Consider the following 24,605-nt stretch of genomic DNA (forward strand, 5'->3'; position numbering starts at 1 on the left):
GGGGCCCAGCAGGCTCAAGGCTCAAGGTTTTAGTCATGCCAGTCACTCTCAGGTGTGGCTGCCCCGCCCACCCCACCCCTTCTCACCTGTTCTCCCAGACATCCTGCCCCTGCCCTGTCCCATTGTTTGGTGATAGAGGTGGCTGCTGAGAAGCTGCCCTCCCCGCAGAGCAGCCTCCCGGCCCTCCTTGGTGGAGCCACAAGAGACACGGGGCCCAGGACAGATTCCTTCCTGGGTCCCCCACTGCACCTGTCCTCCAAGCTAAAGATCAGCCTGGAGCCCCCATGGTACCCTCACCCCTCACACTCCAGTGGGCCCTCCTGTTGCTTGACCAGCACATTTAAGGTCCATTTTGCCATGCCTGCGTGTGGCTGGGGCACCTCCCTTTTCCCCCCACTCTGAGGGTGCCAGGCCTCATGCTGCTGTGCATGCCTATGTACCATTTCATCCCATCGCCACTTTGAGAGCAGGTATGGGGGTTCTGGGAGAGAAAGGAGTTGGCTCAGGGTCCTGTAAGGAGCAGGTACTAGAGTTGGGGAAGCCCAGGTAGCTCCCTTAAGGCTGTTTATGGATTTCCTGTGCGTCTGATAAGGCAGGAAGGGGTCCTGTGGCTCAGACTCCACAGCCGCAGCCTGCCGGCCCCTTGGCCCAGTCTGTAAGCACCGCCACCTTCCCCACCCACCCACCCACTGGGCACACCACACGGGAAGGCCACAAGGGGCCGGTCCTGGGGGCTCTGGTCTGGCCCCTGGCCTGGCTACCTGTCTGCCCAGTCTGCGCAAGGCAATGTCAGCGGGTGCGCACTCGTCAGTGTTTATTGAGAGATGGGGGAGGGGTGGGAGCCTGCAGCAACAAGCTCCATTGAAGCACAGGCCAGAGGAGCGGGGTTAGTTAGGCCGGGGCCAGGGCTGACGGGCTAAGGGGAGCCTGGCCCAATGGTCAAGGCTGACGCTGCCTGTGGTGCAGCGGACAGGCCTTATCCCCCTGGGTGGTGGTGTCAGAGCCCCCTGGCACTCAGGCCTCAATGCTCAGCTCATCAGGCGGCACGTACATGGGCTCAATGTGGGCCCAGCTTCGGGCCTGCTCATCAGCCCAGACGAGCAGCTCAGAGGCGCGATGCAGGAAAACCATGAGCAGGGAGCGCACATCTCCCTCAGCCGAGTGGGCCGCACTCGGCTCCGCCTGGAAGTAGCGGCGGAAGAGGCTGCCCAGGCTGTAACCCTTGCAGCCCTGGGCCCGGCTGCCGTGGCTGTGGGCACGGTCCAGGCCCCGCAGCGCAGGCAGCGTGTCCAGGCAGATGGTGTCCCGGGGCAGGTGGGCGCCCAGGTGCTTCAGCTCTGCACATAGCAAAGGAAAGTCATAATCGAAGCCGTTGTGGGCCACTAGGCAGATGGGGCGCTCCTGGCGGCTCAGGAAGGCCTGCAGCGTCCGCACCACAGCGCCGTTGAAGGTGGCCTTCTGGCATCGGGCCAGACCCTCACTGCTCAAGCCGGTTATCTCACTGGCCCTAGCAGTGAATGGGCGCTCTGGGCTCATGCACAGCGTGAGCTTGTCCAGGACCCGGGGCAGCACGGGGGCACCAGATTCATCATACTCTGGGCTCTCCAAGGAGGAGCGGTGGACAGCGAACAGGGATAGCTCGGCGATCTCAGGGTTTGTATTGGGGAGCCCAGTGGCTTCCAGGTCCAGGAAGACAAAGGTCTTGGCCTGGGGTGACTCAGACATCTCACAGGGACAGCGAAGCCTAAAGCTGCCAAGCAAGAGAACAAGACCTAAAGAAATGGGAATACCTGGGCCCAGCCACCTGCACCCATCCCCACAGCCAAGGCTCCAACCTCTCTGGGTTTATTTCCCACCACCCCATGACCAGGGCATCACTTCTGTCCAGGCTGAGGCCCCATAGGGGCACATCACCGGCTGTTCTGTCCCCTGGCCCATCCCTGACCATCCCTAATACCACCACCTAGTAAGCAGCCCTGTCAGTACCTTCACCTAGACACCCTGGCTGGGAGCCTCAGGCAGAGCACCCTGCTCTGTACCCCTGTGGCTGGCTGCCGGGAAGCAGGCAAGCAGGCACCCGGGAAGGCTCTCACGGTGATCCCAAGCCTCACTGGCAGCGCCTCCCGCGGCCTTCTCCCTGGCACTCCGCCTGCCTCCAGGCTCTCAGCTGCTGTCGTCACGGGCTTACCTGGGGCAGGCGTGCGCTGGAGTCCTCGGCTGCTAGGCACCTGTCCCTGCACGGGCTGCTCCAGGCAGCCTTTAATCAGCGCCCACAGCCCGCCCCCAGCCACCGGTTGGGCAACAAGGAGGCCTAAGGCCGCAGGACCTGCACAGCCAGCTCACCGCCCGGGTCGTGACTAGCACCAGGGGCTCTGGCGGTCAGGGCGGTAGAGGGCCGGTGCCCAGCTCCCAGGAGCCTCCTGGTCTAGTCACTCACAGCCACTGGGACACACGCCCTGTATGCAGACCAGAAAGCAGGATCCTGGGCGTGACTGTGGACTTGAGGAACAAGTCACCCCAGGCCCGAGGAGGAAAGCTGAGCCTTCCGCCCAGCCCTGCCTCCAAGTGCAACTGGCCAGGCAGCAGCAGCTGGGCCTGGCCCACCTGAGTTCAACACCCAGCCGCACGCCGGGGGTCCTCCCGTGATGACAGTGAGTCCCCTTCTCCAGGGCACAGTTCCCACCACAGGAGCCCAGGCTGCCCCTTGTGGGGCCATGGAAGGGAAGGACCTCATTGTCATCCCAGTGACGGGGGAACGGGCAATCTCAGGGCAGCCCTCACACCGTCTGGCTGCAGTGCACCCACCCTGCAGGCTCAGCTTCCACCACGAAGGGGAGATGGCACCTGCTTCATGGGCATAACGACGCATATCTAAGGGGCCTTTAGCAGAGGCTGCAAGGGAGGAAAGGAGGTGATCGAGGCCTGGCATGGCAAGTCCTGTGGGCCTCTGCTGAGCCAATCCTTCCCCTCAGAAGAATGAGCAATGAGAGAAAACAGGGTAGGGGACTGCCCGGGTGGCACCCACAGCCCCAGGACCATCGGAGCAGGGGTGAAGCCCAGCCCTTCAGACCTCACTCCAGAGCAAGGTGCGCCAGCACTCAGGAGCACAGGAAGGCGAGCCACATGCTGGTGGTGGCCTGCACAGTGCAGGCCGTCGGGAGGCCCCTGGCTTGTGAAGTTGTGCATGCAGCTGGGCAGGGGTGGCTGTGGGCCTGCTTGTCCTCCCACCTCCCACAACAGCCATCTGCAGAATGCCATAGGTGGGCGACTAGCGCCAGAGGCTCCCAGCTCCCAGGAGCCTCCTGGTCTAGCGCACCCACAGGGAACTTGGGGAAGTGGAAGTGCAGGTGCAGGGAGCAGGGCAGAGTGGTGCATGTGAGGCTGGCAGCCACTGGGCCTCCACCATACACCTTGTGTAGGGGAGGCCCCTGTCGCGGGGCTGAGGGGGGTGGGGTCACCACCAGTCGTTCCTGTTTCTGTGCTTGGAGGGAGGGAGGTGACTGTGACAGGTGCACTGCTCAGCAAGATACTGGGTCACCCTGGGAAGCCCAGAGAGCAGCTTCCTGGACAACCAGTCAGGCCACTGGCAAGAATTCCCCAGGCCAGTGCTAGGTGCCCTGGGAAGGAGGAGGAAACACGCGGCCCACCCACCAGATCCCAGATGCAGTGGGTGGCAGCAGCTGGGCAACAGGCCGGAAGTAGTGTTCATGGGGGACCCTAAGGCCAGTCACAGAGGAGGAGGCACAAGGTTGGGGGCAGGCTCTGGTCCCATGGAGCCAGGTGCCTCAGAGAGACAGAAATTTTCAGGGCTTGGCATTGCCGAGCTTAAGTGGGCAGTGGCAGGGGAAGAAACAGAAGCAACAGGAGCTGGTGCAAGACGGCGAGTACCCAGGGCAGGCAGGGCATGGGAGCATCACAGCCCAGGCCCCTGTTCAGCAGGAAGGTCACAGTCACGGGCCAGGACTCAGGGTGGGAAGTGAGGACTGAGCACTCGGGCACCGGGGCCACCTCAGCGCAGGCCAGACAGCACACAGGACACAGTCACGCACAGCCAGGGAGGCCAACAGGCTAGAGACCGCTTCTTATAATCTGAGGTCCCCTTCATCCTTTCCCCTCCCAAACTGCTGGGCACTGGGACCCTGTGCCCCCGAGAACACAGCAGCTGTAACTGCTGCCTCTGTCGGAGGTGCTGCCCTCCCTGGCTGCCTGCGTCTTCAGGGCGGAGCTTCGTGCTCCGACTACTCCGTGCCTTTGTGCAGACTGTCATTGAGGATCTTGTATTTCTGGGTTAGTTCCTCCATTTTGGTGACTGCAGAGAAAAAAATGCGAACAGAAAATTGACTCTAACACCTCCCAGCCCAGAAGAGGCACCCCCCTCTTGCAATGCCCCCAGCCAGGCCCGTGTCCTTCGCTGGCTCTCCTCGGGCCTGGCCACCTCCACGGCCCCGGCACTGGGAACTGCCCGCGGGGTTGGGCCTCTTCATTGCTCATCTTCATCCTCAGTGTGTTCATCTGTCTCTTTTCTTTCTGTTCTTAGATTTGCTGCTTCATTTTGTTTTCTACTCTTCCTGTTATTTTTTCAGTACTCTGGCAACCATTTTTATCTTCTAAGAGCATTTGCTTGTTTTTCTAGGTACATTTCGACATGATACTGACTAGGTCAATTCAAATGCGTTGGAAAGTTCTTGCTGAATGGCCCATTGGCTCTGCTTTTCCAGGTCCTCCTCGTCCACAGTGCTGGGCTGGACTGGACAGAGGCCTGGGCAGCTGGTGCACTAGCCCCGCTCAGCTCTGGTGCAGTTGCCCATTTCCCCTGCAGGAAGCTTGTGGGGGGCAGGACAGGTGGCGCAGGCAGGGACCAGCCCCCACGCCAGCGGCCCTCAGAAACCAGAAAGAGGTGGGCTTTACATGGGCCACCAGCCAAGGCAAGAGCCTGGATTTGCCATTCATTTCAATCAGTTTCTTCACAAAAGAGCAGGCTAGGATCTCACCAGGTGCACCAATCTGTACAGAACTGCTTTGCTGGTGCCCTCTGCTTCTGACCCACTCACCACTGCCCGCTGCCTGGGGCTGCTGGCCACCCAGCCCTGGGGCTGTGGCAGTTCCACCGCGCGGGCTGGCTCCTCGGGCTGTCCTCTTAGTCGCTGTTTTCTCTACCTACTGCATCCATCAAATTGCTCCCATCCACTTCCTACTTCCAGAAACCTGTTACCATCTCTCCCCCTTGGTGCTGTCAACTCCCCTCCCTTGCTCTTAGCACTGAGAGGCTTACTTTGTTTTCAAAATGCATGCATATGTTCTTGGCACTGGGGTCTCTGGAGGCGTGGGAGGCAAACGGGGCTTCAGATCTACCCAACTGAGATAGTGACTGGTGAATGACGATGGGACAAGCTGCCCACCCACGTCACCAGAGCTCCCCCCAGGCACACAAGGCCAAGGCTGCAGGCACAGGCCCCAGCAGACACACCTGGGCCCCTGTCCGCAGATATGGGGCAGCACAAGCAACGTAGCCTGGCTACAGGAAGCCAGATTGGCGGCCTAGCTTCTTCTAGCAGGAAGGAAATAGCACAGACACATAGACCCTCCACAGTCAGGAGGCCTGGGTCATGGAGACAAGATAGGACCCTTAGCATGGAGCTGGCGTGGACCACTTCCTTGGCATGTGTATAGCCCAAGAACTCATCTCAAACAAAACTGAGAAGCTGCATTCACAAGAGCTGAGCTTGAGGGCTGGACAGGCCAGCTCCCCACCAAGCCAGCGCTGTCCCCTGCAAGTGGGAGGCAGGCCCACCCTTGGGCACAACATTTTACCTCACGATCGTGCAGACCCCCTGAGGGAAGGCAGAGCTTCTCTGCAAGCACCGCACAGAGAGGGAGGTGGGGGTAGGGTGGGGGAGGAGGGACACCGAGGGAGGGGGTGCACAGTGTAGATATCAGAGCACCTGTGATCACAGGTAACATGGCACACGGTGAAGAACACTAATGATCATTATATTAATGAAACTATGGATTGTAAGCGTTTTATGAACAGCACATTATATACACTGGAGGTGAGAGTCACTGTGACAGTGGTGATTAGGATAAACATTATGATAAAATTTTTAAATGGAGGACTCTGTTGCGGTTCAGTCAGAAAGAAGAGAAACTCCTGAGTGCCCTGTATATATGTGCCAAGTGTGCATACGAAGGCCAAGAGCAGTGAGCAGGCCAGCTGCCCAACAGCAGGCTGGCTGGCAGGAGGGTTCATGCAGAGGAAGGGCTCAGAGTCTGTGTGACCCAAAGCCAATCCTTATGGATGCACTGGGGGTGCGCTCTTAGAGGCAGGCGCTTTAGTCACTGCTACCTGAGGCAGCGGATCGGAGCTCAGCAGGGACAGGCTGGGGACTGAGACGTCCACAAGGGCTTTGGGAAGCTCTGACAGTCCTGGGAATCTAGAAGGCTATGCACATGCCCAGGGCTGTGCAGAGGCCCAGGACAGAGAGCATCTGGCCCACAGGGCCTAAAAAATGTAATATCTGCCCCTTGACAAAAAAAGAAAAAAGTCTGCCTACCCCAGCTACATGGCAAAGAAAATGAACAAATTACTCACATGGCAGATGAATCTCATGGAAACATGATTCTCACTGACTCAGGACGGCAGTTGGCTGCATGCAGGAAGAGGCACGTGGGGAGTTTCTAGGGTGCTAAGCATGTTCCATTTCTTCACGTGTGTCATGGTTATACAGGCACTCACTTCAGAATCATGTGAACTGGCATAAAGGCGGTTTGCCAGAGCACAGGGAAAACATCCAACCATTTCATGTTTCTACCCCTATGAGTTGAGGCTCTTCCCTAAAGGCTATTTTTCTTAAAAAATATATATTTTTTAACTCTTTCTGAATGCATTATTTCCATAATAAAAAAATAACTTTCAGAAAAAAAAGTTAATGAAAACTACATTCAGATACAATTTTGCCCCTTTCGAATGGATTAAATCTACAACTGATGAGGATACAGTAAGACGGAAACCGCATGGCCTTACAAATGATAATGAGCCTGGCCTTAGCACCACACCACCAAGAGCCCCATGCGAAGGCTGCGATCTAAGATGGGGACGCACTGTACGTGAGAACATGTGCACTGCTTCCTTTTATGAAGATTGACAGTGTGGGGGGATTACTGAGGGACACACATTCACGAGGGGATAAACAGTAAAGGAACTGAAACAGCTCTCAACCCAACACAGAGAAAATCAGTGTTCACATACTGGCTCACTTTCTGCAAGGGGCTCTTCTATATTTTTTTCCTTCAAAAATGTGAGATCATACTGTGTATTCCATTTTTAACCTGCATTTTTCCCTTTAACATTCTAGAACATGCATTCCCTCATGTCGTAACCAACTTCTGAAACAACAAATACTATCCCATCAAATATTTACCCAAGTGTTACTTATGCGAGCATTACCCAATGTTAAAACTTTGGATTATTTCCATTTTTCACTATTATAAATCCTGCAACAGCATTATACATAATAGCAAAAAAAAAGAAAATGACCTACAGGCTCAGTAATAGGAAATGTTAAGCCAATTATAGCAAATGTCTGAATGGAAGTGTTTGACAATTAAAAAGGTCACTTTGAAAACATGGGAACATGCTTCTAATGAGGTCCTAGGGAAAGAGCATGATATAAAAGCAAGCACATGTTGTGATTACACTTAACTTATACAACGAAATAAAAAATGATGAGAGGAAAAAGAATAAAGGGAAATACATTAACACTGACCATCTCTGGGCCATCAGGTTACAGATTGTTTTTATTTTACCTCTGCCCATCTATGGGTTACCCAATTTTTTTTTCTACAATTAATGTTTTTATTTTATAATCCATTGAAAGAGAACCTTATGCATTAGAAAAAGAAGGAAGAACTAAGGGGACAGTCCCCAGATGCTCCCCAAATGCTGGGCAAGCAAGGAGGAGCCCACACATGAAGCCAGTACTAAGCCAAGGCACATTGGGACAACCCTGTTCCCAACCGCTGAGCAGACAGCTACAGCCGCAGTGGCAACCACATACCTAAACTCATCAAGGCACTGTTACTGTCCCACCAGATCTGCTTGTCCTGCTGCTGCTTCGCCGTCTCCACAGGTTTCACCGACATGCCACTGACCTCCATAACTGCTTTCAACAGCTGGGAGGGAGGGGGAGGGCCGCAGCAAGAGAAGGGGACATGTGGACATTAAATGCTGGTGGTCTGACCTACAGAAGGCACCTCCTGTTTTCCAGCCAGGTCCACACTGGGTATATGCTCTTCCCTAGGCCCTGGAGCATGTGGCATTCACCCCCAAGAACAACCCAGATGAGGGCAGGATGGCCAGCTAGCTGGAGAATCCCCAACCTAATCCCCTCCCTCCTGGCCCAGCAGGGATGCCGACCGCTCACAGCCCCAGCCCACACTGGTAGCTAAGCAAAGCTAAATGGTGCAAGGGGAAAAATCCATGTTCCAAGACAAAAGGACAGTTCTGACGGGAGAGGACTGCACCCTAACTTGCCCTGTTGGTAGAATCGCAAAGGGCAGGTTGGTCAGAGGTTTGGAAGTCTAAAAGCCTTTCTGTTAAAGAGTCAAGACAAACAACATGGAGGCCCTGAGCCAACGCCAGACTTCTAACACGGCCACCGTACTTGTGACCATAACCAAACCCAGCATTTTAGGTCAGCCTCTGGGGATCTGAAATGTAGAATGACAACACGAGTAAATGCTTATGTAGTCGGCTCAGCAGCGTGAGACCACTTTTTCCCATGTCAGCGAGGTCAAAGGCGCAGACAAGCAAGCATCTGTCTGTCCAGCGCACAGACGGGCCGTGACACATTTGCACGTATTGGGAAGACAGAGTGAGACCAATACAGGGACAGAAGCCGGGGGCCAAGACGAGGGTCGCATATGGCCAACTAGGAAAAAGGGCTCCCCCAGGCTCAAGCGCTTGGCTCAGTTAACATCCCCATCAAGTTTTGTGGGGCCCTTGGAGTGGAGAGGGAGGTGGGGGGACAGGGGATACAGCCACATCAGCTCTCATCCCCTCCAGGGGAAACACCTGGCCTTGAAGGCCCCGGGCTGAGGGCCAGAGCCCAGAGCCCAGCCCCTCCCAGCCCAAGTGAACCCTTGGGTGCCTCGCTGGGGCCTGCGGGGCAGCTGGGAGGGAGGGGGACAGGGAGAGGAGAGGGCAATCCTTACTTGGCCACACGAAGTCAGAGTCTGGTGCACAGCCTGGATGATGGGGCCACACGGGTGGAGATAGGGGTCTGGGTGCTGGCAGCATTCTCGCAGCTCATCATCATAGACTTGGAGGAAAGCCGCGACGAGCTGGTAGAAGTCGGAGATGACCAGGCGCAGCTTCTGCTCCAGGGCGGTGGTGTCAGCAGCACTTCCGGCAGCCCCTTGTGTGGGCTGCACAAAGTCCTGTAAAGCCAGAGGCGGAGGTTCACGCTGCCCTGCCTATCCCTGGGGTACAGGTCCCCTCCCCCCATCAGGGGACAGGCTCTGTTGGCCACCTCATGCTTTGAAAGACCGGGAAATATAAGACCAGAGGCATAAGAGAACCACTCAATTTCAAGCAAGGCCATCCGACTTCCAGCCTCAGCCCTGCCACTGCTGCCAGTATGGACCTGTCTCCTCCTTGGGCAAACCAGGAGGCCAGGCCACAGGGCTGCTAGGAGAGCCACACTCAAGAAACGTATGAAAGCCCTCAAGCTCAGGGCCTGGCACACAGCCCATTTGAGGCTGATCATTTCCATACTTCAGAAAGCCTCTCCCCTTCAGGTGGGCTAAGAGCCCACCACATTCTAGAACCCACTGGGCCCTGCACACATGCAACCTCACTTAAACCTCATAACATACTCATTTTAAAGACAGGCAGCCTGAGGTTAGGGGAGGTGATGTTCCCTGCCCTAGGACACAAAGCAAGGCCCCTCCAGCCAGGCCCTCACCCCCAAGCCCTGCAGCCCCCAGGAGCTGGCATCCCTCACCTCCACTCTGAGCGCCTGCAGTTTGGCAGCACTTTCCTGGAGGTGCCTGGCCAGCTCCGCCACCTTCACGTTCTCCGAGCCCACAGAGGGGCTGGCCCTGCAGGGAGAAAAGGGGGATGCTTCCAACTCCGTGCCACTGTGGGCCACACACAGAAGGGTCTGTCACAGCGGACCAAGCAGGGCACATACCTCTGCCAGTCATCACTCTGCTTGTTGAGGATGGGCTGCACGTCCAGGGGCCATGAGCCACACTCAGGGGTCAGGAGTGTCTGCAGGTGTGGACTGAAGACCGTCCCCAGCAGCACCTCATTCATCTTCCTGGTGTCCCTGGAGGGCTCCTTCATGCTGCAAATGCAGCCCCCAAGGCCACACTGTCACCAGTGTGAGCACGGCCTCTAAGGACCACGCTGGCAGTTTTCCCAAGGCCCCTGGGAGAGATCCAAGGGGTCTTGGCAGAGAGGCTGGTCCTCAAGAGCCCACCTGCCTGCAGAGACGCTCAAGTGCCCACCCTCCTCAGTGGACCCGGCCCATCTACTCCAAGGCCAGCACTGCACCTTTGTACCAACGGCCTGGCACTTGGCCAGTGCCCCTGGTTGGGGTGGTAGCCTGCCTTGCCTCACACCCCACAGGTCCTGGGCCAGGATGCAGCTGCTGCCACCAGAGCCTGGAGTGAAACCCCAGCTGGAAATGTGCCTTGTGGCGGCCCAGGTGCCCAGCACGCTCCCTAATCACCCAGACCCAGACGGAGGATGGAGCGTGCACACTGGCCATCCTGCGGAGGGCCTGCCCTGAGTCCTTACCTGGAGCATCCAGTGGTCAGGCTCTGGACTGCATTAAGCAGCTTGTCCATGAAGTGCAGCTGCTTCTGGGCACAGGCCTGGCCCTGGGCAGGGAAGGCCACATGCACTCACTGGCCTGGCATGCCAGGGACCCACCCACACAGACACCCCACCCTGCTGGGGCCACTGCAAACGAGGGGCCTGGGATACTAGCTCCCTGTCCCTGTCCAACAGCATTTTGGAGTGGTTCAGGGACCCTGGCCTCAGGGACTGCTGTCACTGAGTGATCCCTGTCCAAGCCCAGCCATGGGCTGCAATGATGCCTGGGACCATGCTCTGAAAAGTGGCAAGGCGTGGAGGGCACAGGGTGAAGTTGGAGGGCCATGAAGCTCTTGGTGGCATTTCAGGCCAGAGAGCCCTGGGTAGCAAGATGTGGGGTCAGGAGCATGCTCTGCTAACACCTGCAGCTCAGCTCCCTGTCCATGGGCACTAAGCCGCATGGCTAAAGCTGCCAGGCACTTCCCATGGGCCTGGCTCCCAGCTGTGTGGCCATGTTGACAGGACCAGTGTCTCTGGAAGCTTCTGGCTTCTCCATCTCTATATCCTCAGCCTGCCACTGGCTGCCTGAGCCTTGTTACCACCTCTTATTGACTCATTTGCTCAATCTGTCCAAGTGACACCGAGCTCCAGTGACAACTTCAAGGGCAGCCCTGACAGAAACATGAGAGCAACTGTCACTCAGGACCTCACAAAGCCTTGACCAGTGGCCAGGACTGAGACATCCTATCTGCCGTCCCCTCCTCAGCACAGACCAGGCTCCAATAGCTTCCCCCGATGCCCGGGGAGGGGCATGCGCCCCTGCTCAGGGCTTTGCCAACCCAGGATGGGACTGGGAATGTGGCACTGGCCACCGTGAGTAGTCCCAGCCTGTATCTCCCTGTGAGGTCCCTGGGCCACAGGCCTGGACCCTGGAGGTCCAAGCACACGCCACTTCGGGACTGTTCTGTGCTCACTCTTTGGCCTGGAGCACTCCTCTCCCAAGGATGCGATGCTCTTTTCTTTCGGCTATGCTAGTATTTTGTGTAGTGTGTGTATAATGCGTACACCATAAATCCACTCTTTTTCAGGGTACAGTTCAGGGGTTGTTAGGATAGTCACAGAGCTTTGCAGCCACCATCAGTGTAAATGGAGAGAAGGGTTCCCTGCCCTCTTGAGCTATGGGGTCAAACCCTATTACTGCTTCTTCCTCTCTGCCCTCCCACCTCTGTGATGCAGTCATGCAAGTGGGTGGTTTATGGCAGGATGGGCGCAAAGGCTGTGGAAACTGAGCTCACACTAGGACCACAGGCCAGAGAAGTGGGCAGAACATGCAGCTTAAACCTAACCAGCCAAGTGCCTGCTAAAGCACAAATATCAACATTCTCCATAAACTTTAACAAGACCCAGAGTCAACATAATGGTCAAAATGTCAGGACACAATCCAAAATTACTCAGCACATGAAGAAAACCACAAAAATCTCAACTTGCATGAGAAAAGACAACCAACAGACACCAATGACAAGATGGCACAGATGCTGGAATTACCTGACAAATTTAAAGCAATCATTATAAAACTGCTGAATAAGTAATCATGAACACTCTTGAAACAAAAGTTAATACAGAAAACATCAGCAAAGAAACGGATAATCTTTAAAAAAACAAACACACAGAAACTTTTTAGAAGAGAAAAATAGAATAACTAAAATTAAAAAACCAATGATGAACTCAACAGCAGAATGGAGGGAACAAAGGAAGAGTCAGTGAACTTGAAAACAGGTTAACAAAAATTATCCAATATGAGTGACAGAGAGAAAAAAAGACTGAAAAAAATGTAAAAGCCTTAGGGACCTATAATACAATAATAAAAGGTCTAATATGTGTGTTATAGGAGGCCAAAAAGGAAAGGAGAAAAGTGTGTGGGCTGAAAATAAATTTAAAGGAATAATAGCAGGAAATTTCCCAAGTTTGGCAAAAGACACAAACCACCCAATTGGAAAGGCAGATGTAAAACTAGCTCTGTTTGCAGATGACATGATCTTGTATATAGAAAATCCTAAGGATTCCACTGAAAAGCCATCAGAATTAATAAATAAATTTAGTAAGGTGGCAAGATACAAGAGCAATGTGCAAAAATCAACGCTATTTCCACATACTAGCAATGAACAAAAAATGAAATTCAGAAAATGATTACATTTATAATAGCACCATAAAAAATAAAATACTCAGTAATAGATTTAACAAAAGAAGTACAAGACTTGTACACTGAAAGCTATAAAACATCTTTGAAATAAAGGAAACCTAAAGAAATGAAAAGACAGCCCATGTTCATGGATAAGAAGACTTAATATAGTTGACGGCAATATTCCCCAAAGTGATCTACAGATTCAATGCAATCTCCATCAAAACCCCAGCTGGCTTTTTGCAGAAATTGACAAGCTGATCCTAAAATCCACATGAAAATTCAAGGGACCCCCTAATAGCCAAAACAATGTTTAAAAAGGGCAAAGTTGGAGGATTCACATCACAGCTTATTACAAAGCTACAGTACCTGAGACAGTGTGGTATTGGCACAAGGACATACATACAGATCAATCGAATAGAATGGAGAATCCAAAAATGAACCTTCACATTTACAATTAATTGATTTTCAAAAGGAACTCCAAGATAATTCAATGAGCAAAGAATGATCACTTCAATAAATGGTGCTGGGACAACTGGACAGCCACAGGCAAAAGAATGGACTTGGACATATCCCTTCCATAAAACTAAAAATGAATCAAAGACCAAAACTTAAGAGCTAAAACTATAAATGGTTAGAAGAAATCATAGGTGTCAATTTTCATGACTTTGGATTTGGCAATGGATTCTTAGGTATGACACTCAAAGCACATGCAACAAAAGTAAATAATGGACATTATCAAAACTAAAAACTTTTGTGCTCCAAAGGACAAATCAAGAAAGTGAAAAGACAATCCATAGAATGGGAGAAAATATTTGTAAATTAAATATCTAATGTGACTTACATCCAGAATATATAAAGAATTCTTTCAATAAAAAACAAATAACCCAATTAAAAAGTGGGCAAAAGAACTGAATACAGACATTTCTCCAAAGAAGATACACAAATGGCCAATAGGCACATGAAAAGATGCTCAACATCATTAGTCATCAGGGAAATGCAAATGAAAACCACAATGACATAGCCCTTCAAATGCACGAGGACAGCTGGAACCAAAAAGATGAACTAGAACAAGCACTGGTGAGGACGTGGAGAAACCGGAACCCTCCTCACAAATTGCTGGTGAGAATATGAAATGGTGCAGTCACTTTAGAAATAGCTTGGTGGTTCCTCAAAAAGTTAAATGCAGAGTCACTACTGTGGCTCATCAATCACACTCCTAGCTATATATGCAAGAGAACTGAAAAGCATGTCTCTAGTCAAAAACATACACAGGATGTTCATAGCAGCATTATTTATAAAAGCCAAAATATGGAAATAATTCTTTCAAAAAAACTTTTTATTTTAAGGGTAGGGGCAGGGTTTCTTTGATTGATGTGGGGGTGGATTAGGGCAGCCTCTGTCTAGAAACCCCCAGGTGGGCAGCTCAGGTGGGGGCGGGGCAGTGCATGGGCTAGGGAGCTAGGGGCCTGGGTTTGAGGCCAGGCTCCGTCACTCGGTAACTGAGCAAGTTGTTTGCCACCTCCCCTGTGAAATGGGGCTAGGACAAAGTACCTACTGCCAAGGGTGGGTGTGATAATTACTGGCATGTAAAACTACTTATCATAGTGCCAGTGTGTATGAAGTCATCAACTGAGGACGGGATACACTCTCTGTCCCTTTGGTCATCATATGCCAGAGATCCACCTCGGTCTCCTCAGCTGCCCTCCCCCTCGGCCCTAGGGATGGTTGGGGTCTACCCAAGGGAATCCTACAGGTAGGTCCCTGCCCTGGGAGGCTAAGGAGCAGGGGCTGTGAAGGCCAGCTTCTGGGCCTGAGGAGCAAAGGCCAGGGGAAGAAACCCCTCCCTTTCCCACCCTGGCCTGCAGGGCAGAAAGGGCCCTCTCTTACCTTCAGGAGCTCCTGGTCATCCGGCCCACACAGCATCAGCTCGTAGCATAGTTTCACCATCTCTGTCAGCACACAAAGACCCTGTTACTGCAGACACGCACCCAAACCAGAGACCACGCTGTGCACCCAAGGGGGTGCACAAACATACACAGTGTGGAGTGCTTCAGGAGAGGGTGCTCGTGCCCCAGTGTCAGCAGGCCTAGCAGACCCAGGTGGACAAGGAGGAAGATAGACAATATACACAGATGCCAGGACTGCCTCTTAGGAAAAGGCCAGAACTTGGAGCCAGAAAGCTTCAGGCCAATACCAGCTTCACACCCCCAACCTAGCTTTATGGCAACGTCCCTATCCCCTCACAGGCAAGGTCCACCTCATACCTCCCTTGTGTCTCAGGAGCAGAATAGGCATAATTCTGGCATCTGTTTTAGAAGATTTGGTGCAAGAAGCAAGCAGAGCACCTATATAAAAGCATTAGCAATCCTGGAGACACTGTACAAATGCCAGTTATACCACACGCACACCTGCCCCACTCACGGTCCTTAACCCCAAATCCTCACGTCCTCCATGGCTCCTCTCTCACTTGGCCCACATCTGAGCTTCAACAAGCCCAGCCAACCCTCCTTTCACTAAAAATCCAGGATCTGGCCAGTGCTTCCCTCTCCACTGCCCCCATCTCTTGCCTGCATCACTGCAACAGCCCCCCAGTGGTCTCCCTGCCTTTGCTTGTTCTCAGCCTACTGGCCCGAGGGACCTTGTTAAAGCCAAAGTCAGGTCACCTCCTTCCTCAGAATAAGAGCCAACATCCTTCCATGGCCCACAAGGCCCAGCCTGATCTGGCCCTGTCGCCTCTGTGACCTCACCCCACTTCTCTCTACTCTGCACCAGCCACCTCCTCTCTGTTCCTCAAAGCTGCAAGGCACACACAAGCCTACCTCAGGCCCTTTGTACTTGCTGCTCTCTGGCCCTGAACACTATTCTTCTTGATATCTGCCTGGCTCCCTTTCTCCCTTTCTGCAAGTCTGTTTAAAGGAGAGGCCTCCCACGGCCGTCTTATGTCAACAGCACTACCCTTCTCCCAAGCCCCCAGGCACCACTCTGCCCTCACCTGCCTTTATGGCACTTCCCACCACCCAATGCCCTGAGAATTCTGCTGCCTTCTTTATTTACCACCTGTCTCTCCCAGCTGGCATGTAAGCTCCATCAGAGCAGAACAATTCACTACTGCACTGCCAGCACCTAAAACATGCCTGGCATGCAGCAGGCACTCCACAAATACTTGTCAAATGAATTTGTGAATTCTCCTAATCCTCACTGGAAGGTTGCAGTATTTGACAAGCATTCATATCTACCACCTGCTCTGACACTCAGCACATTCCCACCAGTGGGCAAGGCTGAGCTTATCACCCCCACTTTACAGAAAAGGAGGCTGGGAATGGCAAGGTCGAGGCTGTGGCTGGGCTGAGGGCCAGCATTATCAACTGTGCATGGGTATTATAGAATTCAGGTACAGTCTGATGACCAGGCTTGCCAGGCCTTGGTATAATCCCATCAGTTGGAAAGTACCAGACATAACAGCTCCCATTTCAGCCTCTGGGACAACTGTCCCTGGATAATTAATACAGCAGTGAGAGCCAGGACATGGACTGGGGCTCCAGGGTCCAGCTCACCCACCTTGGAGTGCTTGGGCCAAATGCAGGCCCATGGAAAATTTGCCTTTTGGAAATGAACAGTTAGCCATCCTGAGGACTGCAATTTGCTCCCTTTTACCTAATGTTCATTACTAGGTTAAGGACAGCTCCTGCCAAGAAAGGATCGAAAAGCAGTGCTTACTAAGACAAGCCCCTATGACAAGCTGCCTGGAATGCTCCAAGTGATGCCACATGCAGCATGCACCTGCACACACTAGTAAGATGGGGACAGAACCACTGGTGGAGGGGCTGGCAAGGTGGTTCTCTCTTGGTCTCACTCACAAGCCCCTATGAGAGGCGCTCTCCCACTTAGCACACCCAGTATGTGTGTGTTGGGGCAGGGGTGCAGGGGGTGGGATTCTAAAAGGCTCTAACAGCATCTACAGTGTTTGCAGCATCCAGAAGAAAACATCAGTCCAATGGGAAATTCACTACAACTTGGAAGGAGGCCGTGCACAAGCTCAGAAGAGCCCAGGATCCGCCACCCAACTGCAGACCCCCACAACGCAGACCCACCTTGGACCTTCACCTCATCAGCTGGGGACCCCTCCAGTGAGCTGAACTTGTCCAGCCAGGAGGGACACACCCTGCAGGAAGAGAGCAAAGCCAGTCAGGCCTCAGCAGGCCACAGAGGCCCCCTCACAGCCCCTCCTTTCACATGCTCTGAAAGGAGAATTACTTGTGCACGTGCTAAACACCAATGAAATGTTCACTTTAAAAATGGATAATTTTATGGGATGTGTATTTCAACTCCATAAATTATCAGGGGAAAAAAAAACAAAGTATTTCTGTAAGTTTACACTCAGAAGTGTGAATTTGAATACTGAAATTAAAATTCTCACAATAATAAAACAAAATGACTGTCCAAAAGGAAAAACCTGGATCCTCAGAGCTCTAAGCTCTTTCTCAGAAGGCCTCTCCTGCTCTGGCTCCCAGCCCCACGTGCGCACATGCGTCTGCTCCTCTCTGTGTGGAGCGCTTCCTTCCCACCCAGCGCAAGCAGGCCAAGTCGGCTCCAGCTCATCCCACGGAACCCGGGGAGGGTGGCGGACGGCCAGGCCATGCCCAAAGCCATGTTGGCATCCCTCCATCATGGCAGGGTCTGGGCACCATCTGTCCATGAGGCTCTGACTGTAGGCTCATAGAGGCCAGGACCTGGCTTTCCGATCTGTACTTCCGGGGCCTAACGCAGTGGTTCAGTACAAAAAGGCAGCCAGTGAGCATTAACGAATGAACAACGACGGCCTCTTGCCATGGGATAATCTTCCATTAGCAAATGCCCATGCTTAGCTCTTTCAACAGAAGTATGTTTTCTGTTGTAAAAAAGCACAAATCCAAGGATGATTATGCTTCTCCAAGATATATACACTTTTAAACCATCCGGGGGCTCCTAGTGTGATGGGCTCTGAGGTCACAGCCCCAGACACCCCAGTGGGGAGACAGCAATCCCAGCTGTTTCCCTTGGCCTGATGGAGCCCTGGCCTTGACGACACCATACAGATAAACGGGAAAGTAGCCACTCATAAGCATCTCGCCGCAAGATGCCAAGCTGATAGGCAGAACCGTTTCTAGACACAAAATGCAACCAAAGGCAGTGAGGGCCGCAATACCCTCACAGGTGCCACAAGCAACACACAGCTCAGGCTTCTCACAGGGTGTCCTCTGTGAGGGGCACAGTCTGAGTGCCATGCCCCTAGTGCCAAGCTCAGCACAGCACTGAGGCCATGGGGAAGCCAACACCTGCATGCCAGGGAGTCCCAGGAGCTGGCCCCCATGGCCAGCCCTCCCTAGGTAAAGATAGATAGGCTCTTTCCACAGGATGGCTGGGGCCAGGCTCCACCCTGCCATCATGGTGTGGGCGCCCAGACCCCAGCCCTAGGGACCTGCTGGCTCAGTGTGGTAGGAGAGGACACGGTGGCTATTGTGCGGAGGGCTCACTGCTCCTTCCCTGGAGCAGTGCCTCCAAATGCCTGCATCCCAGGCCACATCTGCTCTGGCCACAACCCAGAACTACAGCCCGGGGCTGGACCCAGCACCTCAGCCACGTTACCTGTCTTCAGGGATCATTAAGGCAACCACGTGTTCGGCCAAAGAAGGCAGAGGCAGAAGGGCCGGAGGAGGAGCTGCCACCGCGGGAAGTGCCGGAAGACTGGCCCCTGGGCCCGGCTGTCAGGCAACATTCCCGCTCACAAGGCACCAAGGCGCAGAGCCACACTCAGCAATCAGTCAGGCTGGGCCACAAAGTAACCGCTCCACACAGGAAAGAGCAAATCCACCAAAGCCTGAGGGCACCAGCGCAGAAAGGGTGCGGGGCGGGGCCTACCACACTCAAGGCCTCGAAGCCAAGCCGGGGAGCCAAGAACACCCATGTGCCTTGAACTCAGCGACCCAGGGGCCCTGTAGTGCCATCCTGCCCCACAGTGAGGCCTAGTTAGGCACACAGGCCACCAAGAGCCTCCACACTGAGCTCCCTGGCCAACACTAGGCGCAATGTCCAGGTGTGCCCAGAGAGGAGTGAATAATGTAGCCCTAATTGAGGGCTGAAATGGTGAAACAATGTGCAAAAACAGCCAACATGAAATCTGGGGGAAAGGCCTAGGCACTCAAGCCAGCTTGGGATCATAAAAAGCAATTATACATTTCCTGGCTGCTTCTGAAAAAGACATCTCTCCGTTGGTCTGTCCCGCTTACCATTAGCTATCCCAAGCCAGGGGAAGGGGAGATGTGCTTTTCCCTAGGAATTGGAAACTTTGTAGAAAAAGACGGAATTTGTGGGCTGGGTCTTTGAAAGCTGTTGAGTAAATGTAACATGCAGAGACCTGAAGGGCATTTCAAGGAGGGAAAACAATGTAACCGTATAAGAGCACACTGAGCTGAGGCCTGGAGGGCCTGCAGAAGGCCTTGGAAGGCAGCAAGAGAGGCTGTGGGAAAGCAGAGGCTCAAACATGAAAGTACCTCCTCCTTCCTCCCTACCATCCCTAGGACACCCAGCCCAGGGCCAGGCCTGCTGATGTGCTCTAGCCCGGCAGGTGCACCTGCTGGCTGCAGGCTGGATCCTTGCTGCTCCAACACCAGGCTCCTGACCCAGGCATCTTCCTCAGCTGTAAGGACAGCCAGGCCAGACTGAAGAGGGACAGGCCCAAGCCTGGCCTCATGAGAGAGTCCCGTACCAGGCTGACCACAGCCACTTGAGAGAGGGCCCTAGGGTCAGGGCAACAGCACAGGAGCCTGTGCTCCATGCGAGGCTTGGGCAAACCTTCCCCACTGTAGCCTCAAGATAACACACTCAGCTCAGGGCTGTAGCTCCCATGGAACAGACATTTTGTGGGACCTTCTGGATCTTTCCCCTTGCCATCTGGGCAGGCTTTGCTTCCCTTGCACAGTGCCACTCACCCACACCAGGCCACACCCTGACCTGATGGAATGGGAAACGGGGTCTTGACCCCACTTGTCACTCCTCTGTGGTAAGACCTGAGACTGTTCATGAATCCAGTTGACCCTCAGCTTCCCAGTCTAAAAACGCAAGGACCGAAAGTAGATCATTTCTCTGGTCCCTGTCAGCTCTGAAACTAGTAGTTAAAGCAAGAACCACCCTCAGAAGCCAAGCTCAGCACTTCAGGGGCACCTTGACCCCAATCTGAGCATGGCTCCATAGCCCACACTTCTTACCTAAGCAGCTGCTCTCCCTGTGACCTGGGGTAGGGTATGGAGCCCTCCAGAAGGGCAGCTGCTTATAAAAATAACCAACCCCATCTTCCCCAGGTGGGCTGGGTGGCACCTGGTGTACCACAGGGATGGGGGGAAGAAACAAGGATGTTACCGTATGCACATCCACTCCAGAATTTCCAAGCGATACTTCGAAGGACTACACAGCAGTTCCCGAATTGTCTTTGGTTCTGTGATATAAAGACCCTCGAGGAAGGGGCAGTTGAGGTCCTAAGCAACGAAAGGGAAAGCCAGGAAGTTTTAGAAATCCCGCACAACTGAGGAGCTGAATTGCCCTTCAGCCAACTCAGCAATCACGCTCTTGGTGTTCCTTCCTTCGCTGCCAAGCGCGCCCCAGCCCCGCCGCGTGGGCCCAGCACAGCAGGGGCGCGCTCTCCCTACATCCTGCCCGCGTTAAATTCCCCTCACCCTCAGCCCACATGTCGGGCTGCCTGCGTCCCCACCCCCTGTAAGTATGTGCCCTCTGGGCTCAGGGGGCAGTTTGGCCTAGTAGCCACCGGGGCCGGGCAGGGCGGGGGAGGCGTCAATGGAGACTGATGCGGGGCAGGGGCGGAGGGGGACAGCGGGCCCTGGCCCAGATACCTGACCTCGTGGGGCGGGTTCCACACTACTGGCACCTGCCCCTCGCCGGCCAAGGTGGCACGGCCTCCGCCTGTCCCCCCCTCCGCCGAGGCCCCGCGAACTCCCTGAGGCCGGGGCCGGGGCCCTGCCGGCCCCCGCCCTTGCTCCGCACGCCCAGCCTGCTCCTGCAGAGCTCCAGGCCGCGGAAGTCACGGTGCGGCGGGCGGGGGCCCGCCAGAGCTGGGGCCCGGGGCCTCTTCGGCGCCGGGGAGGCCGCCCGGCGAGCCCCTGCAGGGCGCCGGGGACAACTGGGGCCGCCAGCTTCCGCTGCAGGCCCGGCCGGCCGGGCCCCGCCGCCCTGCCCGGCGCCCCGGGGCCTCCCCAGGCCCGCGGCACCTTCAGCTTCGCGAACACCTCCACGGCCGCCGTGGACACCGCGGCGTCGCCCTCGTCTTCGTAGCAGCCGCCGCCACCACTGGCGCCTGCACAGGCCATGCTGTGCGCCCCGAGCTCCCTGGCAGGCCTAGCGGCCAGCCGCGTGCAGGCCCCGAGCTCGCCTGGCCACCCGCGCGGGAGAGCACCCGGCCGCAGGACCCGGGCTTCGGGGCAGGGCTCGGGGCGGGCCCGCGCTCCGGTGCCACCCAGGAGGCGGGCCTCGGGGAAGGCGGGGGGGGCGGGCGGAGCCGGGACGGCCCGGCAGGCGGCCGCCCAGCTCGCTTCTCCGGGCCGGGCCGCCAGGCCGAGAACGCGCCAGGTGGCCTCCTCCAGCAGAGGGCACTCCTGCCTCGGCTGGGCTCTCGCCGGGAGAGTGGACGCGGGGCAGCCTGGGATGCAGGATGCGACTTGAGCGTCTCAGCTCCCAGCGCGGGACTCTGTCTCCTGTTTCCCACACTGATAACTGTAGTTAGAGGGAAGGTTGTTGAGTTCGAATTCGGTCGCACCACTCACTCACTGTGTGACTTTAAGCCGGTTACTTACCACTCTGTGCCTCCTTACCCTCAGCTAGTGGGGAATACGAAAGCACTTACCTCAGTGGGTAGCTATGATGACCGAGTGAGGTAACAATTTCCGTGAAACACCTAGGACAATTCCTGCTACGTAAAAAGCACTGTGTAAATGCTGGCCGTGTAAATTATTCCACGTCCTGCTACTTCCCCCTCGTCTTCCCCTAGTCTTTGACCTTCATGCAAAGTTCTGTGCCTCCTTCCTGCCCTGTCCAATTACAAATTTCTTTGCATCTCTCAGTCCCCTCCAACTCAAGGAGTCTGGACTTAAATTTGGCAACCTGTCCACCCCAAGATCTCCAAAGCCCCCAGCTCAGTGAACTCCCCCGTCCCTCGGACCTGCTTATGGGAAGAGGCTGGTGCCTGGGGAGTCAGGAGCCAGCGGCAGACAGCTACTGCCAGCCCACCCCAGTCCTCTCCAGAGTGACTCCCTCCTCTGCCCCTGCCCTGCCATCTCCCAGAGGGAGGGATCAGGGGGCAGCACTAGAGGCTGGAAGAGCCAGGGACCTGGCAGGAGGCAACTGTAGTCATTTGGCTGACAGGAGAGGACCCAGCCCTGTCCTAGGAGGAGGGGTCGGCAGGAGTCTGGGCTGAAAGGAAGGGACCTCGGCCTGGCCGTGTGGGGCAGGGCCTGATTCCTTACTGAATGCTTTGGAATTCCAAGCTATTTTGAGGACATGGAGCCTCAGAACTTGAGCTGAAGGGACAGCCCCAGCCCAGGGACCCAACTACATGCAAGGCACCTTAAGACCCCCTTACCCCCACCCACATGGGTGCTGCCTTGGGCCCTTCTGGCAGCTATAAACTGTAGGGGCTTTGGGTTGGGTTTTTTTTAAATCATTTTTCCCCTCTTTTTCTGCTTTTGTTTTTCTTTTTTGCTTTTTTAAAAATTTCATTTCAATCACAGCCCCAGTTCAGACATTCAAATTCTTGTGGGTTTTTCTGTGGCTCTTTCCTAGGACTGGGGAATTTGGCAGGAGAAACCCCAGCAGTGTGGTGGCCTCCCCGACCCTCCCCATATCCGCTGCTCCTGAGGCCTGGGAAGAAACCAGCCCTTGTGGATTCTGGAAGGAAATTCCCCTCCCCACCCTGCCCTTCCCCAACACCACAGCTCTGTCTATGGCACAGGGTGGGATAAGAGGGGATTGGCATGGCCTAGAGGGGAAAAGACCATCCCAAGAGGTCATGGGGACCATCTAGCTAGCCCTCAGCTCACAGAGATGGGTGCTGAAGACCCAGCAGCAGGCTGTTGTCTCCCTGCCCACACCACCCCCAAATCACAGCACCTCCCAGGCATCTTCTGTTTGAAAGGCTAGAGGCTGGAATGGGAATAGAGGCTGCTGTGCCTCTCAGGGAGGAAGGAAGATGGGCCTGAGTAGTAGAAGCTTCTGGAAACATGGATTCAGGCTCAATACAAGGAAGCACTTCTCTCAGAAAGCACTGTCTAAACACTAGCTGGCTGCCTAGAAAGGGAGAGGGCTCCCTGTCTTGGGAGGTATGCAAGCCCAGGGAGGCAGGTAGGGATGTGGAGGGATGGGTTTCTACAGGGAAGAGGGTAAGGACAGCTCTCTAAGGAGCATTCCCGCCCAGAGTCCCTTGGTTCTGCGAGGGAGGCCTGGGCAGGTCAGGGACTGAAAATGAAGCTGAGGGAGCCATCTTCCCAGGTGGGGATTTGACAGAGTGGGGAGTGGTAGAGACTATGGGGCCCTGGGCAGACCCAGGCACTGCACGCAGCAAGAGCCGACCTCCCGGTCATGGGGGAAACTTGGCCATGGATCCCAGCAGGGCCTCAGCCATGTGTCAGGGCTTGGAAAACAGGTTGGAAAATGAAACCAGTGGACAAGCCCTGGCCCCACTGTGCCAGGGAAGGGCTGGCAGGCCATGGAGGCTGAGGCAGCCAGCCACGTGAGACACCTCACTTTGTGCAGTGGGCTCAGAAATGCAAAGCTTCCTCCAGTGGTTTCCCTGCTCTGGAGCAGCGGCTGCTGGTAGGAGCTGTGCAGCGTATCAGGCAGGAGGAAAGTCCCCAAGAGCATCTCCACCCTGATATTAAAGTTGCCTTTAGCAGCAGACCTCGTGGTTCAGGGGGAATCTTAACCAGGACCCTCCAGCAGACATTGCCAATCAAAGGAAGCTGAAGTTCAAGGGCTTATCTCTCCAGCAAGGAAGAGAAGGCAGCCAGTCTGAGAAGCTTTAAGGGGCAGTGACTCCTTCCTGATCCCCCACTCCCTTCACCCCTGAGGTTCCCCTGGTGAGCTCCAAATGCAGGTTTTTGAAGACAAAACATGTAGGGTGTGTGTGTGAGAGAGAGACAGAGACAGAGACAGAGAGACATTTCAGGGGAGGAATTCAAGTATGGGATGAGAAGCTTATCAAGTCCATGGGAGAAGTAAGTTTCAGTGCCTGGCACTGGCTTTTGGGGAGAAATGAGACAAGGTAATGAGGTCAGGCTAAGGATCGTCTGAGTTCAAGACTTTCCCCAGCAGAGGCAGCGTGAGCAGGCTGCTCCCTTCCCTCCCTCCCTCTCCTCCCCAACACCCTTCCCAGACCTTCCCATCTGCCCCTGACTGAGCTGCCCCACTCAGCTGTTGATCGCTGTGATTGAGCTCCCAGGAGTCCAGGCCCTACGGCCAGCCCATGCCAGGAGCCCACTCAAAAGCAGACCATCTTCACACAGATGGGAAGAAGTGGAGAATGCAAAGTGGGCGACCCTTGCAAATGAGACAAGGAAGAGCCCC

At 54.8% G+C, this 24,605-nt stretch overlaps 2 protein-coding genes across 6 annotated transcripts; both read right to left on the reverse strand.

Annotated features, from left to right (window-relative positions):
- Positions 1–797: 797 nt before the first annotated feature.
- On the reverse strand, positions 798–3,845 carry TREX2 (three prime repair exonuclease 2). Of its 3 annotated transcripts, none has more exons than XM_036887224.2 (2): positions 2,189–3,845; positions 798–1,750 (listed from the first exon to the last, which is right to left on the reverse strand). In XM_036887224.2, the coding sequence occupies exon 2, from the start codon at positions 1,723–1,725 to the stop codon at positions 1,015–1,017; it is 711 nt and encodes a 236-aa protein (XP_036743119.2). In that variant the 5' UTR covers positions 1,726–1,750; positions 2,189–3,845; the 3' UTR covers positions 798–1,014. The 3 variants fall into 3 exon arrangements, with proteins under 3 accessions (XP_036743119.2, XP_036743120.2, XP_057351262.1); XM_036887225.2 differs by having other exon boundaries at positions 2,078–3,845; XM_057495279.1 differs by having other exon boundaries at positions 1,987–3,845.
- A 207-nt stretch (positions 3,846–4,052) lies between these two features.
- HAUS7 (HAUS augmin like complex subunit 7) lies at positions 4,053–21,705 on the reverse strand. Of its 3 annotated transcripts, XM_036887197.2 has the most exons (11): positions 21,260–21,492; positions 20,397–20,512; positions 17,093–17,163; positions 14,889–14,950; positions 10,802–10,884; positions 10,191–10,346; positions 10,002–10,098; positions 9,211–9,435; positions 8,055–8,169; positions 6,590–6,644; positions 4,053–4,309 (listed from the first exon to the last, which is right to left on the reverse strand). In XM_036887197.2, exons 1-10 carry the CDS (start codon positions 21,356–21,358, stop codon positions 6,604–6,606), a joined length of 1,065 nt encoding a protein of 354 aa, XP_036743092.2. In that variant the 5' UTR covers positions 21,359–21,492; the 3' UTR covers positions 4,053–4,309; positions 6,590–6,603. The 3 variants fall into 3 exon arrangements, with proteins under 3 accessions (XP_036743092.2, XP_036743090.1, XP_036743091.1); XM_036887195.2 differs by lacking the exon at positions 6,590–6,644 and having other exon boundaries at positions 21,260–21,705; XM_036887196.2 differs by lacking the exon at positions 6,590–6,644 and having other exon boundaries at positions 10,191–10,319; positions 21,260–21,490.
- Positions 21,706–24,605: the final 2,900 nt, after the last annotated feature.

The sequence above is a fragment of the Manis pentadactyla genome, chromosome X, assembly GCF_030020395.1.
Source record: "Manis pentadactyla isolate mManPen7 chromosome X, mManPen7.hap1, whole genome shotgun sequence".
In the NCBI taxonomy this organism is placed as follows: domain Eukaryota; kingdom Metazoa; phylum Chordata; class Mammalia; order Pholidota; family Manidae; genus Manis; species Manis pentadactyla.